This window comes from Empidonax traillii, unplaced genomic scaffold, assembly GCF_003031625.1.
Source record: "Empidonax traillii isolate 1590-97213 ecotype Southwest subspecies unplaced genomic scaffold, ASM303162v1 scaffold302:size813347, whole genome shotgun sequence".
NCBI classification, from domain to species: Eukaryota; Metazoa; Chordata; class Aves; order Passeriformes; family Tyrannidae; genus Empidonax; species Empidonax traillii.
In genome coordinates, this window is record NW_020955495.1 from 203844 (window position 1) to 228958 (window position 25115).

Here is a 25115-nt window from a genome sequence, read left to right on the forward strand (position 1 = left end):
AAATTGGTGCCACAGAAATATGAATACAATTCAATCATTTCACAAATAGTTTATGCCCGTTTAACTGGAGGCTTCAATCAAAGTAAAGCTTTAGGAACTGACTGATCAATCTCAGCAGCAGCTCTGCTGCTATCCCCCACTGGTTGGGATTGCTCCAGTAGTAGTACTGGCATTTTAATGAACCCTGCCAATGAAGATAGACTGGAGATAGCACAGCAGGCTCTGCACTAGAGTGGTGAGAGTACAGACCCACCTTGCCCTGCCATCCCTGTGTTGGTAACAGCAACTGTGAGCAGAGGCATGGGAAAACAGCGGTTTCAACACCTGAAAGAGATGCAGTGAGGCCCAGGAGTGAGAGCCCTCAGATTCATGATCAAGAGCTATGCCTCACTAAGTTACACACCACACCTCAGCTGAGCCACCCCAACTGTCTCTGTGTGTAGCATTTACAACCTGATGTTTTCAGTTAAAAACAAACATCATTATGGATATAAAATCTGAAATCATGCCAAGTTAGAATGTGTGACTGGCACTTTATTAATGTTTACAGTGACTTATAAATAACAGCATCTCTTCTGCCACTCATCTGTCGAGAAGTCTCCTGCAGAAGCCAGAGAGCAGAGGAGAATCTGCTGGTATTTTAAGATGTTTCAGGCCAAAGTGGGAAAGGAAAGATATTTTGGGGCATTACATTGTATATCTCCTTATTGCACCACAACCCTCACGCGCGCATGCTTGGATAAATTTGCGCTGTGGAGCTGTAATTCCATTGTGGCTTTTTGACGTCTACTCAAACAGTATTAGCTTTGCTGTCATGTTTACAATGTAAAAAAATTTTGGTGAAAATGTCAGCAGGATTGTATCTTTAATCATATTTACTGATTGACCTGAAAAGGCTCAACGCAATTTAACTGGAACCCTTCAATGCAGCCACGGTCAGGTTCAGCCGATGCCTGTTCCTAGCACTGCCTGGAGCCCTAGTTTCTCAAGTAGCTTTTATGTCTAGTGTCCTTGAAGCCACTTGACTTCCCTGATATTTCTCTTTCAGCTCTTCCTTATTACAGCTAATAGAATACGCTACACAGCTAGAGATGGTTACTCCTAAGTAATATGAGGGCTTTAATAGATAATCTCTGGAGCAGAAAATTCATCTGCTCGCCAGTGCCTGTTGCAGTTTGCTGCTCTCTGACCAGTCCTGTTCAGTGATGAGATCCCTGTACAGTCGGTGTGGAAAGGTGCAGCCTGGTCCCCGAGGCCCTCTGCAGCTGTGCTGTCCAACTGCTCCACAATGACATTGTCCAAGTTTCTTCACCACAGCTGGGATTTGTCCCCTATCCCCAGAGGCCGGGATCCCCAGCAGCACCCAGTGCGGCGCAGGACGGAGAAGATGCCCCACGCCCCGCTTGGTCGCAGCGTCCATCCTCGGGGGCTCGGAGGCTTGCGAGAAGGACCACGGGGAAGGGCCGGCTGCGGGGGCACCGGGCGGAGTATCTGCCCCGGAGCGGCCCGGCGGCCGCACACAAACGCCCCGCCGACCCCGCACAGCCCCGGGCAGGGCAGGGACCGGGGTGCCCCCTCAGCGCGGAGCCGCGGGGCGGGGAAACGGCGGCGCCTCTGGGGGCTGCGCTCCGGCGGGGCGCTGGGCTGGGGGCGAGTGGGAGCGTGTGTGTGTGTATATGTGTGTAAAGGGCGGGCTCCGCCCGGGGGGGGCGTATGGCTGTGCCTTGCGGTGAACTCTGTCAGAGGGATGCCCGTGCGCCGGAGGTGCAGAACTCGCCGTCTGCGGACGAGTGAGCCCGGGGAGGGGGCGGCGTGCGGCGGGTGCGTGTGCGGGGCGGTGCGCGGTGTGTGTGCGGGTGTGTGCCCGTAACTGAGAGAGCGTGCAAGTGTGCGAGAGTGCGTGTGTGCCGATGTGCCAGTGCGGGTGCCTGCGCGGCTGTGAGTTGTGTGCGGGGGCGGCGCGGCCGAGGGGGCGCAGGGCGGCGGGGGGCGCAGGGGCGGGCCGGCGGCCGCGGCGCTGCTGGCCGCGGTCCAGCCCGGCGCACTAATACAGCCTGGCGGCTCCCGCCTGACTGACGCCGGCTGGGGCTGCTGCCGCTGCCGCCGCCGCTGCTGCTGCTGCTGCTGCTGCGCTCTGGCTCCGCCGCCGCCGCCGCGCAGCTGCAGCCCCGCTCCCGCCCGCGGCGCGCCGAGACCCCAGCCCGTGCCTGCTGGCAGGTAAGAGCCGGGGCTCCCGCCCGCGTCCCGGGAAGGGCGGAGGGGGTAGCAGGGAGGGATGGAGGACAGTCCCGCCGCCGTCGCCCCAAACTTTGCAGCGGCGCTGCCCCGCGCCGTATCCCCCCGGCTGGCGGCCCCGGCCCCGCTGAGCTGGGGCGCTGTGCGGGCGGGGGCTGGGGCCGCGGAGCAGCGAGATGAGACAGACCGACGCCAGGGCGGCGAGCGAAAGGAGGAGCGCGGGGAAAAACATTTTTATGGATGGCTAAACGCTGACAAGTCTTCCCGCTGTCAGAGTTTTTTTCCTTCTCGTTTAAGTGGGAGAGGGAATAAAAGAAAACGAACAACAGAGCCCCGCATGACACGTTTGGAAATACTTCTCCTTTCAAAGGTTATTTTCTGTTCAAGAAATCCCGCTCCTGGACTTTTTGCTCCCAGGCAAAACGGAGCAGAATTACTGGGATTTGAGTTTTTTATTCCAGCTACTAACGGTGACTCTAATTGTTTTGTTGTTGTGTTCTTTTGTGGTTTTTTAGCTCTTAGGTTCAAACGTCATATGTTAGCAAGTACCAAACATTTCCAAAAACAATAGCCCTCGATATGGCAAATTAGAAATCACTGTAATTTTATCTCCATGCCCAGGCAGCTCTAAGTGGAGGGAATTCAGAGTTCGGCTCATTTGGAACAATTCGGATATTGTGTGGTAACTTTGATTTTATGGGTAAATTTATTTGATGCTAGCCAGGTCTGGCTTAAAAGAGGCATTAGTGGGAATGAAAATAAATCACGCACACATGGACGTGCGTGCACGCTCACACGCACACACACACACACACGCACACATGCGCTTGCTCTGTTAATTACTTGGATTTTATAAACTAGTGAAAAAAAATTTCAGCCCCCAACGATCAACTGTTCAGGGAATGAGCTCTCCCTTGGCAGAGGTGAGAAATGATGTGCACGGCTCGGGAATGTATTCAAGTTGGTAGTGGTTTGGAAAGGACACTGCAGATAATGCAAGTTTCAATGCTCTCTATCTCCGAGGCGTGAAAGTGTGCCTCTCTTTACACAAGTATTCGTGTAGTAGAACTAATCTTCTCATCTTCAGTAGTATAAACTGAAGAAAACGCTGCAAAATTCTTCCCCTCAGCAATGGTAGGACAAATGTCATCACTCAAACAAACCTCATCCGTTTTAATCCAGCCAGACAACTCCCTTCTTTCAGATTTGATAAGTACCAGTGTCTGGCTGGTTCATCTTTGCTTCCTGTTAGATTTTAAAGCAGAGGCTGGGGAGGTTTGTGGTTTGTTTGTTGGTTTTTTTAAATATTGAGTTAATTTGGCTTAGTAGCTAAAATAAACATGCCCAAAAATACATTTAAAGTCAGTTGTATCAAGGATATCGTGTATTTACTGAGTTTGGCACTGGTTCCCAATCCTGCCTGTCATTTGTAATGGAATTAGAAACCTTTTTTCTTCACTTGGTTAACTTGCACATAAGCTAATAAACGGTAATTCTGGAGTAAGGATCATGTCTGTTTTATCATGAATCCTTATCATATCCGTATGATATACACAAATTGGGAGATTTACCAATTTATGTATCACATCAATATCAAGATTTGTAAATTGATGTGAGGTGGAGATAGTATGAATGTGAAATGAATATGCACAAAGCCGTCAACTGCACAACTTTGTGAAGGAGTATTAGTACTTTATTAACACACTTGCCCAAGACTACATGTGCCAGATATCTGCAGAAGGTGGGGATGTGTGTAGAGGAACTAGGTAACACCTCAGGTTTGAAAGCTACTCTCACAGAAACTGGTAGTCGTGCACTGTCTCGCCTTCAGTGGGTACAAGAGGAGGCCCATTTCGCTAAAACAGGAGTGTAGAAGTGTCAGTATAATGTATCACATAACATCTGGACAGTTAATCCTCCTTTCTCTCCTTTTATTCTTTTGCAGACCTTCTGCATCTCACATTTGAATCCTTAGTTATCTGCTGTTATCAGTCTGGGAGATAGTGTGTCATGTAATCTTCTCTCCTGAATGCTAAAGTGCTGTAATTTTAATGGCCAGGCTAATCTGTCGCTATAAAGTTTTATTTTTCCATTGTTAAATTCAAAGGACAATGGCTACTAATTGCAAGTGACCTCTAACCAAAACACTAGCTGGAGTTTATCACCAGTGCTGATAGTGACTAACAGCAATTCCAGCATCAGCACTACTAGGCACCCTTTTGAAAGAAACTTTAAAGAATAAGGGGAGCCAGAAGAAAAACATATATATGCTCTAGGTAATTTGTCTGCTGCAAAAAATACAGTGAAAGTGTACAGATATTCCATTTGCTGTGCAATATACCTTTTACAAATAATAATTACAGGGAAGAAAACAAAAACAACCCATCATAAATATTTTAACTGAAAACAACACACCAAAAACATACTCCAGAAAGATTGTTCTCTTAGACTGCCTGATTTCCTGCTACAGGCATGTATAAAGAATCATTAGTGTTATTATACATGAACACCAAAAGATAGCAATAACAATGACAATTTTAAATAATCATTGCAGTCCTATTACTGTCTTCGAGAACATTGGTTTTAAGGAAGCATTAGACTCTGAATAGAGTACAATGAAATTAATTTTTTAAAAAATCCCAAATTATTTCCTGTCTTATATTTTGTCTATAATGTTTGAATGGTTAATACTGTGGGAATTTTACAGACAGGTGACTTAAAGAGTCTTGGGCCCTGTGTGTTTATCAGCACAGCTAAAAACCTTGCTGTGCTTTTGCAGATGAGTGGATCTAATAGATTGTGGGATCAGAGCCCAGATTGAGATCCTGACTAATACATGTTTGCATTTAAATCAAAACATTATCTGCCCAAATGTTGTGTGGATACATGTGATTTTTAGACAAGATTGTTCTACAGGACCACTTGCAGATTTCTGCAGGAACTATTGCAACATCTTAGACAGATGTAAGGTTGAGCAGTTCTCTTTGAGGTTAGGCTCCTCTGGACAAGGGCACATCAAGGACACGGTGGAGGTGGACATAGAGCAGAGATTTCCCAATTTATGCAGTCACCCCTACGTAAAAAAAAAAAAAAAACAAAAACAAACAAACAAACCAACCAAACAAAAAACCCCAAAACTGAAGAAGAAAATCTGATAATTAATTTCTATTTTTCTGAGACAGCATTAAGATTGAGGTGTGTTTCTGATTGGGCGGAGCAATGCCTTATCTTTCCCACATCCTCTCTCTAGACCTTGTTTCCTTTCCACTCTTTTTCCTTGTCAGTAGCATCACCCTCCTCCCTTCTGCCAAACTTAGCATCATCTTTGCCTCTTCTGTTTCTCACAGGTCTTGATACTTCCAGATACCTCTTGACACTTTTTCTTCATGTTGCTTCTTACATTCCTCCTTCCTTTTGTTTGCAGCTGCCAAAGCATTAGTCCACACTGTGGCAACCTTCCAGCTTGATACTGCAACCTCCAGTTTCCCAACAAGCTCTTTTCTCCCACCTGCATTCTGCTCCCAGTCAGCATGACCCATGCCAAGATCCTACAGCTTTTGCTTTTCTTTCTGGAACATCCTCTTTTCTGGAGTATCTGTACGCCTGGTCTTTTTGTAGGCTTTGAAAATGTTCCCCACATCAAGAGTTCCCCAGAGCTACTGGCCTCAAACTCAGTGTCCATCCATTAAAAGGGAGAAATGAGGAGGAAAGAAAATTAATAGACGCACCCGGGTCATTAGAGTTTGTTCTGCTTCAGGCTTCCCTTCACCCTTATTACCTGGCTACAGTAGGAGGCAGATTGGCCGTTTCTTGATAATGGTGGTTCTGTGTTTGTTCGGTCTGGTGGTGTGCTTGGTCAGGCAGCCGTGCTGTGCAGAACAGCAGGCAGGAGCTGGCGATGGAGAGGCTCTTTCCAGAAGGCGACATCTGCAAACAGCAAAGCTCCACGTAATGAAGACTCCTTTGTAACCTGAATAACCCTGATGATGAGGTCAATACATTTCAACAATACCTAATCTTTTTTTGTGTGTTTTCTTGCTGTGCCTTTCCTTAACAAAAATCCCTTTTTTTTTTTTTTTTTAAACATTCCTGTGCAGTGTTCTCTATTCAGGAGAGTTCATAGTGCATTACAAAGCCATCCCTGTCAGGGTGCCTGTAAGACAGATGCAGAAACCGAGGCACCTGAGGGAAAGCCACTCACCCAGAGGCCTGTGGCAGGAGGTGATCCCACACGTTAACCAGTAGATGCAGAACTGACTGGAGGCACAAGCAGTTCATGTGGCTTTTCAAGACTCTCTTATGGTTACTTGCTGGTCTTGTCTATCCAAACCTACTTGTCTCTGTCAAATTACTCTGGCCCAGCTGCCAATGTGCAGTTTCTTACCCTGCAGCATATATGAGGTATCTAATTTATCTCTCTCATCAACAGACCTTGAATTACTTCACACAGGGCATGAGGCCTTCACAGAGACATCTAGAGCAGAGAAACCAAAATTCATTCCTGTGTGAGGCTGCAGTCTGCCCTGCTGCATGTCCTATAGGACCAACTCAGGCTTCTTGGTGGCGGCTTCCTTGCGACCCTTGGGCTGTAGGGGCTGCATGGGCCAGAGCTGAGTGCTAGAAGGGGAGAAGAAGGAGAAAAACAGCCCTGGAGAGAGGGGGTATTCCTTGCAATCCTGGAGTGGATTTACAGAGGAGTGATATGTTGCTTTTAAAGAAACAGGACCCAATTTGTGCCTTTTGCTTGGTGTTTTCCAAAGCTGGTAGTTAACACAACATGTCACCTTACATGCTGAAGAGAATCCAGCCCTGGTTTTACACTCCCAGGCTCAAATACAGGCATATGAAGCCTCTTTAATCTCAGTAGCAAGTGTTCTGGTTTAGAGAATCTGAGCACTCACATCTTCAGCTGAAGTCACTGGAAATAGCCAGCCGTCTTCTCCTTTCCCCCCACACAAGGAAACTAGATAGACAAGTTCTTTCTCCTTTTGTTCTTAGTCCTGTGAAATAACTTCCATAGAAAGTCCAAGTGTATCCAGATATTTTTCATAGAAAATGCCTCAGTGCTGTTGCTTGGGAGCAAGGCAATCCTACCACTGAATCAGGTCTTTATGTGGATAAAGCATACTAATATTAGTGCTTACCTGTCCTCCACACTCTTATTTGTTGCAGTTCTCCAAGATGTAAGCCCTGTGGATGCTCCACCCTTCCTCCCCCCCTGCAGGGTTTCACAAGCCACTGAGGGCTCAATTAGCACAGATTACTGCGGATGTTCATGCAGGAGAACCTATATGTCAATCTTATTGCATTAGCAATTTCCCACAGTGATGCACAATGAAAGCCTTTTAGGAAAAACAGATTTGAATGTGATATGGTTTGAACACAGTGAAATTCTAATGCAGTTCCATGGAAAACTGCTAACATGATGTATGTGGAAAGTCTTTTGTGTGTGAAACCTATCCCCCTTTATGCAGTTGGCCAGGCCAGGCTGTCTCACCTGCAAAGGAGGTGTGGGCAGCAGTACTGCTGCTCCCTCTCCAGGCCTGCTGCTAGTCAGAGGGGAAGCACTTCTGGAAGTTCTTCCTTTTGAGTATTTTATTGATGATCCATATGATCTATTGATCTGTATTTCCCTTGCCAAATTGTGTAATGCTAAATGGCCAGCAAAAGATGTCTGCTGTGTTAACACCATTACTAAGTAACCCTTCAGGCAGACCTCCCCGATGTGTGTCTCTCTGGGACCTTGGATGTTAGGCAGGGAGTGTCTTCGCCAGGCTACAGCCGGAAGCATGGCTCAGGGTGCCCTGTCAGGATAGGATGCTGGAGACAACAGACTCCACAGCTAATGCCCAGTGCCACAGGTTATTTCTGACTTTGTGGCATTAGATTCCTGGCACAACTAGGCAGCAGATCTCAGAAACACGAGGTGTAGTTCTTGCATGGAGAGAACCTGGCACCAGGTTTCATTGCTGGGATCAGACCTTGCAGATCTGCCATTGGGAGCCAACCTCCCAGTTCTGTGCATTCCCCCAGGAAATGAAGGTATTTGTCATGGTGCTCACCCAGCTGGCCCTCAGGTCTCCTCTAAGGTAGGTGGATGTGCTACCTTGCAACATGAGGAGAACATTTGCTTTATCCTTCTTCCCTGTGTGCACCATAAATGCACAATCAGAGCTCCAAAATGTATTCTCTTCTAACAGCTTAAGACACTAAACTTCCAGAACAGGTTCCCATCAGACTGGAGTGCCACATCCTTGGTGAAGTAATTGTTCTTTAGATGTATACTTATTCACAACATTCTTAACATCTAACTCTAAGCAAATCCTTTTCCTAAAATGGGTATTTGGGAATGATTCCAAGAATGCCAGTGATTGATAACAAGGATTACGGGATCTGATTAGTGTGGATATAAACTTCAGGCCAGCACTGAAGGTGAAATTCTTTTCAAGTCCCGTTCTTCCTTTGAGAAGTGTTTGCTCTGGAGGCACTTGGCTGCGTGTTTTGTATTAGAGACGAGTGAGCTTTTATTTTAAAAGCAGGAATTCTATTTTTTGCGTATTTCTAACCATTCCATTTTTAGAAACACCGATGGGCTTTGCTGCAGTTTCTCTGGGAATGGTGGGTATGTGAGGAATGTAGGACCGACTGGCTGCAAAATGGGGATAACCAGAGCCATGAGAAGACATTTTGGCTTCCCAGAGAAGGTTGATGTGCCTCCCCATGACCCTACTGCCTCCTGCCTTCTCCTACAAATACGTACTCAGAGCTTCTCCATGGCATATGTGCTCCTTAGCCTTCAGCTCTGCTGGTGGAAAGCAGCTGGGAGAGGGACTGTTCCTCTGAGCTGCTGGTTTGAGGCTTAGCAAGGTAGCCGCAGGAAGGGGTAAGGCAGGGGCTGGGTGAATGAGTCTTCCTCCTGCCTGCAGGGAGCAGGGTGTGAGGCAGAGAAGAGGATGTGTCCCTGTGGGATTGGATCTTAGAAACTTCACTGTGGCCCAGCCAGGGAACATAGTGCAGTTCACTCCTTATAAACATCACAGTCACTGGTTTCCTTTAAGAATTAATATCAAGGAAGGAAGTGCAGTCAAAGAGAGATCATAGTGATAAATTGGTCCAGTTTAATGTTTTTTTCACAGACGTTGGTTGTGGTAATTTTTTTTTGGGGTACCTTCAAATATTGTGGGAGATTTTTGAAGGCAAAAATCAGTGATAACATTGAGCCCTCTGGTTTGGGTTTACCCTCAGCAGCTGGATGCAAATAGCCTAGAGGCCAAAGCCAGCATAGCCACGTTAGCCTAGTGATGCACCTGAAGAGAGGGGCTCTCTGCTTGGTCATAGTAGGGGATGTAGGGTCACGAGGGCTCGTCTCAAGGGGTTTTCCAGTCCCTTCTTCCTCCCCAAGGCCAGCACAGTTATTCTTGAAGCAAGCTGTGTAATATACACTCACAGACTTCCAGCAGCAGCTATCCTGACATGTATCTATCCTATTCGAATGCTTTCCCTGTTTCTTCAAGTGGATGTGAACAACAGATTGCCCCTATGCTGCCTGCAACAGCCTTTTTGCACGTGGGCTAATTGTTACCATGTCCATGCCCCTCTGATCTCCCCATCTTATGTCACACCAGTGAAGCTTTGTTGAAACATCTGTCAGTGTGCTCACCCAGAGTGGTCCCACTGCCGGAATTGGTACATCCCTTCTTCCTAGTCATGCATCATGGGCATACCAAAAGTGACCTTGGTACCTAATTTTCTTTTGTGACAGAATTTATGCATCTTAAAATTTCCACAAGTGTTTGCCTCGTGGAAGTGCCTGTGCCTATGCTAAGGTATGCAGCTTGTATACCTGAATCTTTCCCTCTTTATATCAAAGGAGAATGTGTTATTCCTGTCAAGAGAAGCTAAATGATGTGGAGCAGATGAGGTAATATTTGAGCAATTACACTCAACATTCAGAGTTCAGAGAAATTATTTGGGTGTCACAGATTTTTAGGCACCAGCATCAAATTTTGCCCTTACTTTATTTGGGAGGCAGTGAATTCCAGTGAAAGCTCCACAGGATAGATGAGTGGTTGGAGAGGCATGAGGTGCTGTGTGGTTTTCTATTTGATATTAATGCCTTCACATAAAAATCATTGTAGAAGGTATTTCAGAAAAAAATCAAGAAAGTGAGTTTCAGAAGTTTGCATTATTCATTTAAGTTTATAGGAATAAACAACACGATGTTGCCAGGGCTGTGAAACATGGATAAATTTAAGTCCCAAGCACTCTACCTCCTGTCATTGCAGCTGTTTTCAATTGAAGCATACCAGGGTCAAACCAAGAAGAGATTTAGTTTCTTAATTAAAAAAAACCCAAAAGCACAAAACAAAACAAACCCAAACAAACAAAAACCCCCCACCACAAAAAAGAAACAAAAAAACCCAACAAAACCACCAAAACAAACAAACAAACAAACAAACCCACAAAAAAACCCAACCTTCTTTACATCCCATTTAATTAAAACGCTGGGTATCAGGTTCTGTGGTTGTTGGTAAGAAGAAGGTAACATTTTAATGAATAATTCATTCATTGTATTTTCTTGGGTGTGAAAGACAGTGGTTTCAGATAGTTCATAACAGCACCCTTGTCTGGCAGGTCCCAAGCACAACAAGAAGCCTCGGGGAATCCTAAATGATGTTGTGGGTGCCACAAGTGGAACATGAGGCTTTTCAAGTGATTTACATGTGTCAAGAGTAACCTGTGGCCACCATTCCCAAGCCATGAGCTGGTTACTGGACTGTGCAGCTCAGGTGTGTGCTTCCACACTGCTCTTCCGCAGTGAGTGCACATATGAAACCTCTCCTGCCGAGCTCTGAGCTACTGTGCTTGCAAAAAAACCAAAACGGGTTGTGCATGAGGCCCAAAGCAAGGTTGGTGAGGTTCCTCGCTCTTTTGAGGCCCAAGTATTCATACACACTTCTGTTAGTTTGTTTATTTATTTATTTATTTGTTCGTTTTAAAGCCCTTTCCCCTTCTGATATGTGGAAGGTCCCCATAAGTGAGTGGCAGTGCTGATGTAACTCAGGAGGTTCTTTGCCAGCCCTGGGTGTGTGTGTTGGCTGCTGCCATCTGGCCACATTTGAAAACACACCAAGACTCAGCTTTAAGAAAACTTGCATGCTTCTCTCTTTCATACTAGGTAGAAGTAACTGAATCAGTGCTAGGTAAAAATAACTAACCAAGATCATGTTCGCAGCATTCCTCTTTACACTGATTGACTGAAATGATTTTCTCCCTTCCAGTTCTGTTGTGATTTAGTTGCTGAGCGGCAGACTTCCAGCTATAATTGTCGCACTACTCCATTTTCCAGCTGCATTCATCTCCAAGAACTGCACAGCTTATGTCTAGACAACCCTCTGAGGAATCTCCCTCTGTGGCCTTACATAGCTTTTGCAGTGACACCAAGACTGATGTCAGCCATTTTCGAGACAGATAGCCCTGCCTCTGCCTCTCACAGCGCACTCAGCCCAGACAAGCGCTTCAAGTGGAGGCAGCGCGTTGAATCTTTATTCCAAACCATACATAATCTGCATTCATGTGTGCTTACACACATATGCACAGATACGCTTTTGAGGGAGACTGGACCCTTTGCCTTTTTATGCAGTTTTGTTTTAAGTCTGGCTTTGTTAGCATGCATGCAGTTTTTCTTTTTGACTTCTGTGGAAAACTTAGGATGAAATGTAACAAGGACTGGTACAATTTCCCTGCTGTGGCTATGGTAGGGAAATTCACCCAGCCTGAGGGAATGGTACGAAGCTGCGTCTGGGGAGGTGTAGGTTAAACATTAGGAAAAACATGCCTTATACTGTTCCTAGGCTTGAGGTTTACTTCCATGCAATGGCTGTCTCACCCTCCAAGACAGGGTGGCTCTGTGCAGGTTTATTATCAGGAGTGACCTGTGTTCCCTCCTAACTCTTGAACTACACACACAGGAGTGAGTTGGGAGAGTGCTCCTGTAACAGACCAAAGCTATTCCAGATGCCGTGGTAATAACATGCTATGGTTAATCACCTTCCAGTTTCCCACCACTATTGTGCCATAGCTAAGGTAGGCACCCTATGTTTAGGGAGAATGGAGCCAGGGAACTGGGCTGACGCATTTCCAGTCCCACCTTCTCCTGCAGGCCACAGAAGTGAAAGGGTAGGTCCATGCTCACATACCATATGTCTTCTACCTTTTCCCTAAATCAAGCTTCAGACCTTAGGCTAAACTCAGTGATGGAATAAAGATTTATGGCATGGAAGACTGACCATGTTTAGTGTTGACCAGTCACTTAGCTGACAGACAGATACAGCTTTCCTTACAGTCCCAGAGGAGAGGGAATCATGTTAGGAATGTACCCTGAATGATGCCTGACTCGTTCTCAGGATAGCACATCATGCTGTCAGTGAGGGAGATAGAGGTGACCAGACCAGAACTACCACCATGGTATGGCTTTACACACGTGGTGGGGATATGGATCAAAACTGTTACGCTTCCCTCCCCACTGCCACTCTAAAGTGTTGAGCATCAAGAAGCACAATGGACCATCAGCACAGAAAATACATCAAGCGTAGTTTTGAAATGTTTCAACATTGGAAGTTTCCAGTTGGGTAGGCAAGTTGCTTGTTACCAAAGGCATAGAGCTGAAGCAACTGCTGTCCTAAAAGACTGTTAAAATTAAATTGTGAATTGACATCTCTGTCATTGCAGCCCTGGAGCAGAGTGGCTGCCTAGGTATTTCACAATGGAGAATTTAAGTGTAGCAACACAGGACTTAGTCTGCTGAGTAGTATGCAGTATTATGTAATTTAATAACATTAAAGTAGGATGTTCAGATAATATTTGAAATCTGTTTTATATCATTTATATTTTATATGTCAGTTGAATTTGGGGAAAAAAAGATTTTAGAAGAAACAGGGAGAGCACAGTAGGAAATTGTGCAGAGTACTTATCTGAGACTACATCACATGGTCTGCAAAGCACGGCTTTTGCTTTTATACACATAGTCTTGGCTACTCTCCCACTAGCAACAATAGTGCTCAGACTCATACTGATGTCACTGTTGAGTTATTTAATTTGACTGAACGAGATTAATGTGTTTATTTAAAACGTTGGTCAAAATGGAAAAGAAAATTTTGGGACAATACTTTTACGTGAACATGTATGTTTTCATATCTGATGATTGTAATGTTGCATTAACTTATCAGAAGCAGTTGTTTACACATGCTAATGCCCAGGAGACCCCCTCAGATAAGAAGCGTGAGCCTTTTTCCCTCTCAGCCTGGAGCAGAGACTTCACTGCTGTTGGTCCAGTGGGCTTTCATCCCAGGCTTTCCTTGCTTCCTGTTGCTGCCTTCAGGGCTGATCCACAGCAATCCCAGCATTGATTCATTTTCTACATGAGGATGGGTTTGATGCCACCAAGCAATTACAGCAGTGTGGTGGTGGATCTTCCAGAGGTTCTCACTGGGGCAGTGAGGGACAGACACCTCCACTGCACAGGATGGCGAGATGCGGCTGGTGCTGTAGCCTCTGTAGGCTGAGCCTGCTCCTGTAAAGGCTGATGGCCTAAGTTTGATCCACGTTACGTTTTACAAGCAGCTTGAGGGTTTTTTTCCTGTGATACATCATTCTGAATTTACTTCATTCTCACATGTACCCTCTAAGTGTTCAGGATAGACTTTGGATTTGACTAAGAGGCATTATTAAGTATCCAGTTAAATACTCCAGGTCGTTGGATTTTCACTAATACAGAGCAGGGAGAGAACCTGGAATATGAAGTTTCTCTTGGTCTGAAGGGACAAGTTCATGCATTTCCGTGGAATCAATTGATCACTGACTGATGAATGGCACGAGCAAGGGGATTTCTGCTGTGCTCTGTCAAGAACCTGTCTTGATGGTTGAGGACAAATGGACACACACATAGATTGATAATGTAGAAATTGCGTAAGCCACAGATCAATGCTGTGGTAGGTGCCTGAAGCAAGGTGGGCCTGCTCTACCTTTCAGTTTTGTGGTCCCTGTGTGCATACTTTCATGCAGCCTCCTGTTCACTGGTTCTTGGAATATCAATCTCTTGGGGAATAGCAACTACTGATGGCATTTGTGGCATGCCAAGGTGTTACTTTTATGCTGCTTCCATCTTCCTGGTGCAGTAGAAGGCTTTTGGGAATTTGAGCCCCCACCCTCACCATTGCTGCTGTTGTGGAAGAAGGGAAAAAGCTTGTTATGCGTCCATGTACCTGGAGTTCTCAGAGTGCTTGGCGTCTTAAAGGGTAATGCAGTGGGACAGAGGGATGGGCACGGGAACAGAAGAGCTGGTAGGAAAACAGCTCTAGGCAATCCTTGTTTCTCAGGTTGTCTAAGAGGCTCTGATGCCTTGGGCCATGTGTGCTTACTCTGCAACATGCTCCAGAGCTGTGTGGTGCTGAGGGTATCAGACTATGCCAAATCTTTGGGACTGGCCTCCTGTATCAGTATGTTGTACCTGTGCCTGCACATGGTGTCCCAAGGTGCCCTTTGAACTCTTACTAGAACTGTACGTCAAAGGAAAGTGCAGAATGTGATATGGTTTGTGAAGCTCTGCTGCTCCCAGTGCCGGGCAACATCTGTTTCCTCAGTGGCTGCATATGAGTAGTACTGAGGACTATATGAGCAGACCTTTACTGAATGGGGGGTAAGGTCCACAAGAGTGGACCAGGGCAGTCATGCTGCTCCTTTTCTAGAGGCATCCATTTAAAGGCTGCCCCCATCTCCTGTTCTAAGTGCCCTCTGTATATATAGTTCAGACCTTTGGACTCACTATGCACAGGGGGTCCATGAAGTATATTTAAAGCAGTAAATAGCTTGACATACATCTTTCCTCAGAGTTCCAGTCAGTGGAAATATGCCATTTGCAGCTAAAATTAGACTGGCTCCAGCTACATGAAGGAAAAAAAAGTAAAACCTCTCTAGAACTAAACTCCTTCTGTTGGACTGTGTCAGATGTAGCAACTCCTAGCAAAAATAACTGAGGATCCATCCAGCACAAACTGTGTCCAAAAGTCTGTGAGTGGGATCCAGAAAGCTGTGAATTGTTGAAGAGAAAGAAACAGACTGTCTAGGCAAACAAGGTTTTTCTCTTCCATATGAGAAAATATAAATAAGCTTAGAGAATACTAACAGATCTTTCAAAGGCCCTAAGTGAAATCTGGGAGTAGTCATTTTAAATTAGTTTTGCAGTTAATACCTTACAGTTCTTGACAGTACACTGTGAGACTGGAGTGGCTGAGGGAGTTGAAATCAGTACAATATTCTGCTCATTGCTTCCATAAAATTTGATATTACAGATTTAATTTCCTAGAAGATGCTTGAACTGAACCTACAGCTACCAGCATACAAAAAAGAGCTACATTTTGTTTTCTAGTAAATATAACCCTAGTTGTGCAACCATTTGCCTGGTGCATTAAACAGAGTTGAAGTGGCTGGATGCTTAATGATTTCCATGGTCCAACTCTAAAATGAGTGGGGAGGGTAATGGGGAGGAGAGACTTGGACCCAAAATAAACATCAAAAACCAAACAGAAAACCATTGCAAATTAACTACACATTTTGAATAATTTCTCTTTCAAAATATTTTATTGAAGTAACAATGAAAATAGTGTCTGAAGCCTAACTATGTATTGTGTTGCTGTTCCAGGCTTCATCAGCAGTTTCTCGATGTTTGGAAAGTTCTGAGACCCACCCTGTTGCACCACTTGCAACCAGTGCCTAAGACTACAAAAACATATGTGTGGAAGAACCTTTCCTTGAAGGAAGTGTCCCCTCGCTATACTGCGGAAACTCCGTGCAAGCCTTGCCAGGCAGGAGAGCGATTTGTGCTTCCACTGGTGTTTGTTTGTAATCTCTGCTTCTTATGCACTCCAGCACCCCTATCAGTTCCTTGTTCTCCTTCACCAGCCCTGCAGTGAAAAGGCTGCTGGGCTGGAAACAAGGAGATGAAGAAGAAAAGTGGGCAGAAAAAGCTGTTGATTCCTTGGTGAAGAAGTTAAAGAAGAAAAAGGGTGCCATGGAAGAACTGGAAAGGGCTCTGAGCTGCCCGGGTCAACCCAGTAAATGTGTCACAATCCCTCGTTCCTTGGATGGGCGGCTGCAGGTGTCTCACCGCAAGGGGCTTCCCCACGTCATATATTGCAGAGTGTGGCGCTGGCCTGATTTACAATCTCACCATGAGTTGAAACCACTGGAATGTTGTGAATTTCCATTTGGCTCAAAACAAAAAGAAGTGTGCATTAACCCCTACCATTACCGGCGGGTGGAAACCCCAGGTAATTATGTCATCTGCGAATGATTCACATCTCTCTATTAGCTCTTGCTCTAGCAGGTCTAGTCTTGGTGCATCCTACGAGTTGTGCTCTGAAATGTGAAAAGGCAGGCTCCATCTAATGGAAGGATCTTGGGTCTTACCCTGCCCTGTGGCATCACAGCTCTGGCAGCCAGGAGTAAGGAGGGAGTAAGGAGCCCGCCCCTTGCCCGGTGGGGTCTGCATCCCATCAGACTACTGAGGGTGCCCAGATGTTGTCCAGGGTGCTGAAAGCAGCTTCCTCTCCATGGATGTGGGTGCAGAATCCACCCCTTGTGAACTGGTGTCCATTTGCATTAAGTCTAGGCACCAGCCTAGACTTACCACCCTGGCAAGATTTACTCTCATTGTCTCAAAATCAACAATTGACTCATTAACCCACAGGAAACACGAACTCTCCCTTTAAAGATAAGAATTGCAGTAAGATGGCATATTTTGCAGTAGATATGAAATCAGGTCGGTTGATTCTTCCTAAAATGCCTGGTGGCCTGCCTTAAATGGAATTTACTTACCTAAATGGAGAGTTTATGTGAAAAAAATCCCCCAAGTTCTTCGTAAAACTTTGAAATTTTCCCCTGATCATCCTCTTTAGAGTGGACTTGGCCGGCACTAAAAAGTCATGACCTCACTGAAGGGTCATTTAATTGGGCTTTATGTCAGTGAAACAACTGTTAAAAAATCACAGTGTTTGTTCAGTGTTGACTTCTATGGGGATGTTAGAAAGCAGGGCTGGCAGAGATCTCAAGCAGTCATCCTGTTTTCCTCTGGCCAGACCACCAAACCAAAACAAATGAGCAGGTACATTCCTGATGGATCTTTTTGTAATGAGCTCTAAAAATCCCATGTGATATAGGGTCTACAACCTCACCAGGCAAGTGAATCTATTGCTTTGCTCTTCTTACAGTTCAAAATTATTTATAATGCCTAACCTAGCTCTCCCTTGCTGCCAAAAATCACACTAATTTAATTTACTAATGGATACGGTTGGTAAGTGTATACTTATTATTCTGTGATTACTCTTTGTCTGGCATGAACTTTACTTTGAGGTGACATTAGGATCAGATAAGTGAACTGTGGGATGCTTCTTTTCACACAGATGAAATAAGGGAAGGACAGTTGTTAACATTTGTTAAACAACAGGGGTTGCTTCCTCTTCTGATAGTCCTTCCATTGCAACATAACTGTTGCTGTGAAGTTGTATCTGAATTGCTGTAAACATTGTCACAACTTTTGAATTTTACAGCTACACTGAGCGCTGCTTGCTGTCAACAGTTTTCAGTGGAAAAAGCTTATTGCCTGCCTTGCTAAATAAACTCTTCCGTAATCTAAGAGAAGATGCTCATAAAGTATCCCATTTTGTGTATCTTTCTGTTTGAAGGCTGCAGTCTTTAGTGTCTTTTCGTTTCTTCTGGTGTAACTCCTGTGTAGTTAATGGAGTCTCCTCAGTGCAGTAGCTGACAGCACTGCACAGTGCTGTTTTCAACCCTGGTCTTGTCATCTGTTCAGTGTCAGCTAACAAGCATTAGTAGTGGAATAGTACAGCAGTGCTAAATGGCTGCCAAACCTTTTATAATCTACATGCCAGTATTATTTTCATTTTAATGTTCCATCCTGCGGACCACTTTGCATTACTGCAGTCTTTCTAACTGAGTCAACCACTCAATGACCAGACCCGTTGACTTTTATCCAGAATGAATGAGTTATGTCAAAGATGGGAGAGCCTCACCCTTTCTTCAATGGCCTGGCAGATCCCTAGACTTCTGTTACTAGAGAGCAGCTTTAAGCTCTCGTTGAAGATTCAGAGGTTTCATTGCCTCTGCTATGTCCTCAAGCTGCCCAGCCGAATTTTAGGCTATGCTGACCAATACTGCAATGACTATGCATAGCTTTTATTGCTGCTACCAGTGTCCCCAGCAGATTTCTTATCAGGTCTGCTGAGTATCAGGTGCCAGTTAGAATAAAACAGCAAATATGTCCTCTATTTGTGCAACATCCCACTGCAGAGAGGGCTTAGGCCACCTAGCCTGAAGGAGATAGGTATGATGATTATGCTCTACTTCCCCCTTCATTGTTTTCTTCGAAGAGCTCGTCAGAAGTCTGAATTGTGGGTTGTTAGAAGAAGCTGTAGTTTGAGGGAACAATCTGGAAGCTGCCTAAACAGGTACCCTTTTTTTTTTTTATATGAGATCATTCATGTGTAGATACTGCAGATTTGAGGGTGCACCATTGCTGCAGACAGCAGGAGCCTAAATGAATTTTAGACTTTAACTGACTGCTTTCATCAAGCCCGAGTGGGAGTAAGATGTGATAGCCTCCCAGGTGGAAGACCACCTGATGATCTCACTGTTGACCATGAGTTCGGGAATAGTTGTGGGCACAGGGAGGCACAGGATCTCATCCGAGGGTAGATCTCCAAAGGTAGTAAACTGCAGAGGTAGACTGATGTGTGAGAAATTGCAGTGTGGATGTTGTGCATGGAACTAAACTGAGACAGATAGTTTGCTTGCAAGCCTCTGAAGTCAGAGGCTCTGGGTACAGCCAGGTTTTCAGCAAGAACTGTTGAAGCTAAAGGGAACAGGAGAAAGCCTTGTGCGGGCAAGACAGTAGCAGGACTCAAGATATGACTGTATACATCTTCAGTTAAACAAAGATCATCAACACTTGAGCATGCATAGAAGGAAGGATCCACCTCTGGCTCTTGGTAGAGGTATAGCAGGTAGGAGAAAAGGACCCCACTGAGTAGAGAAAGTGCGGTAATTTATGAGGGAAGACAAGTCCAAATACACTCAGTCACTCAGTTTTGTTCCTCTGCTCACCCTTCCTTCAGAGTGGTTGAGCCCTGGAGAGGGGCATGTTACCCAAAGAACAAGGAGAACAAGGCCCTCAGGGGTACTCTTTAGCCACAAACAAGAAAATTTCTGAATTCCTCACCACCACAGAGGCTTTAGCCCTCTAGGCAGTCACATAACAGCTGGTGGAAAGATTAAGTGAGGTGGCAAAAAACTGTACACCACAGCAGAAATTAGGAGTATCCTGGTCAGAGCTGGGAAGGAATTCAAGGCTTGAAAATTCTTCTAGCATGCTGACTCACTCAAGGCAAATCAAAGGCTTTCCCTGGCAAGTGCTGTTCACACATCCAGATTCTCAGCTTTAATTTAGAGGAGTTATGTGAGTTCTCACAGGGCTAAAGAAAGCAGCTTCCTTAGCAGTGGTACCCACAGCGAGGTGCCAGCCTCTCAGTGCTGCATGACGTTGCTGTAGCCCAGCTGTCCCTTGCTCAGCACCTCTTCTGGGTGCAAAGGTATCACCAGCTCCCCATTTTCTAAGGCTACTGGTCAGAGCTGGCTGAGCAGCAGCAGACCTGGCAAGCATTATACCAGATTCATGAAACAGCACAGGAAAACTCCAGAAGCAGCAACAGCTCACAGCCTGGGGCTGCCCACAAGACCATGGGATGGGAGCGATCCAGCTCACCCAAAACATGTCTCCAGTGGTTATACTGGTCTTGTCCCAATATATAACAGATGAACTTAGCAGTAAAAGATGTGGTTTTCTCCCCTGGCTATGAGGAAATCCATGTGAATAAGATGTGACTACTTGTATTGCCTGTAAGAGTCCTACCTGGAAAGTGTAGGAAATCCATAAAACTAAAAACGCAGTAAAGAAGCAGAAACACCTTTCTCTACCAATGGACTTAAGAAGGTGGTGGCAGAATTTTCGCGCCACAGTTAGGGGCATATCAGATCCAGAAGGAAAGAAAGTAGTCTCCAAAGCACAATCCTTGTCCTGGCTGGAAGCTAATTAGAAGTGCACTGGGCCAGAGAAGGGTTTATGTCCAGTCTCTTAATAGGTATCTCAGTGCCTGTATTTCCAGGCAGATAAGAAAACTTCTGCAGTAAACTCCCTGACATCAGTTCAATCTTTTGTATGGTTTTAAGGCTCAGTTCTTCAGCTCATAGGTGATTGACAAATTCCCAAATGGTGTATGCTAGTGGGTGGACAGATGTATGGCTTAATCCTACCCGAGTTGCAGCATAGTGTTACATCAAGCAAGAAGCTGTAAACCTATTCTGGTTATCAGGCACTGGTAACTGCCTCAGTTCTCTGAGCTATTGATGTGCATTTCAAGGGGAGTGTTCCTGCAGCCTCTTCTCATGCACATGTTTTGCATTATCTATATATTACTTGCTTTATAGCAATTATTTCACACTTTCATTAAGCTGGATAAGTGAGAGTTTGCTATAATTAAAAGGTGTTAGCTAACCTACCTAAAAAGGATTTGCCTTACCTAAGCAGAGCTTTTGGGCCCAAGCAGTGTGTTAAAACATGTTCAAACCGTATATTCCCAACAACATTTAAGACTAAGAGTGCACATTGCTGTTTGTTTCTATAAACTATTAAGGGTAGACTGAAAGATTACCTGCTGCTGGGTTTTAAGACAGAGGAACTCTGGACACTAGGTCAATCAATACAAGCCTGCTGAATTGTCCCTGGTGTTGGGACAATTCATCCTTGTCACAATAACTCAAATTGCGTCTTTATCTCTTCTGGTGGCTTTTAGGTATGCATGACAACTTAAGGCTACATGAATTGCCCACTGTAGGTGCTGTTCTCCCCCCAGGGACTAGGGGGGAGCCCATTAAAGCCTCAAGTTGAACTCTCATATGTAGACCTACTTAGCAAGCCCCTTTGTGTTCCAGCCTAGGGAATTCATCTTTATAGGTAACTCATCAGTCAGGATTTTTACAGTGTTTTGACTCCAGTTCTGCTCTTGCTCCTCATGTCACAATCCAGAGTAATTTCGATCCACTTTGGGTTTCTCAAAGGAGCAGTGGTGTTAACAGCACTGACAGTGGGAGATGTAAGTGAAGAGAGTTTGTGAAGAGAGGTGGTATTTTCTACTAGAGTAATTTTTACATTGGTTAATTTGGATTTCAGTTTTCTGACCTGTGTTTTTCATGTCTTAAATACCAACCATTGACATATATCTTCTTATGCTAGATCTTTTCTAACTATATTGCAAGAGCTAAATTGGTATTGCTGCAATATTTTAATTGCCATTTACATTTCCTTTTTAAGATCCCACTGTCTGGCTGGTAACGTTTTCAGGTACCTGAGAACATTTTAAATCTGGTGTCTAGCTTCTGGTCCATACTTCCTTTTGCCCGTCTGTGACCCACTGGTAGTAAAACATGTGGTGTATTACAGAGTACTATTAATTGTTATTAAACGTGGCTGTGAATCTGGCACATCCTGGTGATAATATTTAGCGAATTCTTGACATACTCAGTCTTTGAAGAAGGAAAGAATGAATAATTTTTGAGGGGGAGAGATGTGCCACTTACATTTCTGTAAGAGGACTGTGTGTGCATGCTGTACTTGTGAATTTTTTGGTACTTTGCTCAAGACAGGATTCTGTATTTTGCATGTGGAACTGCTGTAACTGGCTGCAAATCTGCAGGAAAAAAAAAGTCCCAAGAATCGGCTTTTGATTCTTGATTTTGAACAGGTTTGTTGCCCTTCGATGACTTATATATAGACAGCAATATTTGAGCAGCATGGAATATGCCTCTTTTTAACTTGCAAAGAGATGTACTTTCAAGAATGCAGTTTTAACCATTTTATTTCTGTTGTTGTTGGTTTTCAGTCCTACCTCCTGTACTCGTTCCAAGACACAGCGAGTTTAACCCTCACCTCAGCCTCCTCGCCAAGTTTCGAAACACTTCTCTGCACAGTGAGCCACTGATGCCGCACAATGCCACCTATCCTGATTCTTTCCAGCATCCTCCATGCACCCCTTTTCCGTCATCACCCAGCCACATGTTTTCCCAGTCACCTAACAGCATCAGCTATCCCAACTCACCAGAAAGCTCTTCTGGACCAGGAAGTCCCTATCAGCTCACAGGTAATAATGAGCTTTTAGACATTCTGACTGAGGCAGTTGAGGTTTTTGCCAGGGCCTGGGGTCAGGTGACAATTCTGTATGCTTCCCCCAGGCTGTAGCTACAGATTGAACTGTTGGACAGAGTGGACTTGGAATGTGATTTCTTGTGACTGCCTCTTTTGTATTTGACTCCCAGTCCTTCTGGTGATGAATGCTCAAGGGACTAAGAATTGTAGTCATCACACTCCTAAAAGAACCTGGGTGAGATTTCATGATTACTGTAAAGAGGAAGTTGGGGAGAGAAGCAGGTGTGCCAGGCCACCTTCTGTCTAAAGCTGTCCATCCAAGCTTCCGATACAATTCATGGAAAAGAGCACTCGCAAGACCCAAGTAATGGACCTAAGATGGTCAGGGTAGGAACCTTTAGAAACTCCATCAAGAGAGAGGATAAAATGGGGAAATTGGTGTGCTGAAATATTTTTAAATGTGTGGTAATCCCACTGACTGTATAAGTTTCAGGAAATACAGGTGTTTCCCAATCTGGCCCAACACTTGTGGAAGCCACTAGGAACATTCGTATGACTTTGGAACATGTTCCACAGTTCTGAGATTGGCAGGGTTATGTCACTCAGATTGTTTGTGTTGTGAACTCCTTAGTACTGCTCTGATTACCTGAAAATTTAAATATGCATTTGCTGTTAATGCAACAGAACTGAGAGATAGTTTTAATATCAGAACATGTTTCAGATTCACTTCTGCACTTTAACTTTTAAATAGTTTCAGTGATCTCAGCTTTTTCAATGAAAATGAATTCAGGTCAGAATCTTGTAGCTTAAAATTTTAATATCTCAACTGGAAAGCGTTTAAATTCATGTCCTTAATGACATGCCTATTTTCTTTTTAAGTGCAAGAAGTTTAGTTTTACAAGGTATTTGTAGTATCTGAACTTCCTTTTAAGTTGGATACTTTCAACACAGTTTTTCCTTCCCTCTCCATTCATTGAATATGCCTTCATTAATTTCTTCTCTAGATCTGTATTTCAGATTAAATCATATTTAGCAACACTGAAACACTTCATCAAGTAGTAAGACTTGTTTTTCTTCTCTGATATTTTTTCTCTCACCTCTGTGTAACCAAGCTGGATTCAGTGGAGCTGGTCCTGACAGGTAAATCAAGCCCATTCCAGATGTAATGACTCTGACTCGTGCATTTAACTGAACTTGGGACCTTGCAAAGCTTCTTAAAAATGGAAGTGACTCAACCTGAGCTTCAGTATATCACAGCACATGGCATGCTGATAAGCATAATTTGCCTGTGTAACAATCAGTGATGGAAGCAAACTAGAGTTACATCAAGAACCTTGAGCGGGATTGCTGTGAAAAAATATAGATGTCAGCTATGCTAATTTCTGCATCTCATGCAATTCTCTATACTCTCCTGTAATCAGTGGAGAAAAACAGGCACTCCTACAACAGGATTCATTGCATCTTCTTGTATATGTTTAAAGTACCTGAGGTACACTGTGTCTGCAGGTGCCTATATTTATGTAGCGGGTGTAAGAGCTTATGGTGACTATCTTAGGCATAGACATAAAAAATAGCCATATAACCACATGACTGTGTGATTATATTCCTTTCTGTGACTTGTTTTCCACTATTTCTTGATTTTGTTCTACCATTCTAGCTTGTTGTATTTTGTGTGGGAGGCTTATGTCATCTATATGTTAGAAGTATCATATGGTGTATGAAATTCCTAAATCCTAAACAATGCTTAAGTAAAATTACATTCCTGTTCAGTACTTACTTGTAAGATTCAGTGGTTATCTTATGAGACAGTTCACAGTCATCCACCTCCAGATAAAGTTGCTCTGTTTTGAGGGCCAGCCAACAGACCCCAAACACAAGAGGGAATTTCAACCTGGAACCTAATTAAACAGTGCTTAAAGAGATCCATAGTCCTACAATCTTCTATATGGCTATAATTAGCACATAAACTCACAGTTTCTGTTCAGATGAACAAAACTACATGCTTTTAGTGCTTATGCAATGAATGTTGACTTTTTTTTAATTTGAAAATTAAGATTTTTTCTTTGGCTTTTTGAAGCCTTACATCTTTCTTGAGAATCCCTGCTATAGAGTCACCTATTTTCTAGCTCATGTTACTGGAAGCAACAGCAACCTTCTTTGAGCAGGTTGAGAGTTTTTCTGCTAATGTTTTTATCACATGCGTTGCTCTTTGACGGGAGATGGAACAAACCAGGAGAGGGACAAGCTTCCCTTGTAGGACAGAGGTAAAAAAAACAAATCTGGAGGGAGTTTTGCCAAGTCTGATTTTAAGAGTGTAAATGCTTTCCATAGGCTTTTTTTTATAGACTGTGAAGAGAGCTTTCTCCCAGAGGATCATTTAAAGTTAGCTTCTGCTCTTAAATCATCTCCTTAACTTTTAAATTAATGAGAGAAGTCTGGAACTGAAGAATTAAACTTCATTACTTTTGTGGGGTAACAGTTGGTGTTAAGAGAGAACTTGACACGGATCTAGGCCTGAGGCACTGTTGTGACTATCCCTCTCACAAGTGCTGCGTGTCCAGCATGACAGCCCTTCCTTCCCATCTCCTCTGAACACACAGTGGTCTTA

The 25115-nt window shown here is 44.3% G+C and overlaps 1 protein-coding gene across 1 annotated transcript in view; it reads left to right on the forward strand.

Moving 5' to 3' along the window:
* The first annotated feature begins 2117 nt into the window (after positions 1 to 2117).
* SMAD9 (SMAD family member 9) overlaps positions 2118 to 25115 on the forward strand; it is a 40086-nt gene continuing 17088 nt past the window's right edge. Inside the window, 3 exon segments of the mRNA XM_027890890.1 lie at positions 2118 to 2217; positions 15935 to 16562; positions 22245 to 22596. Coding sequence (XP_027746691.1) covers positions 16151 to 16562; positions 22245 to 22596 — 764 coding nt within the window. The 5' untranslated portion in view covers positions 2118 to 2217; positions 15935 to 16150.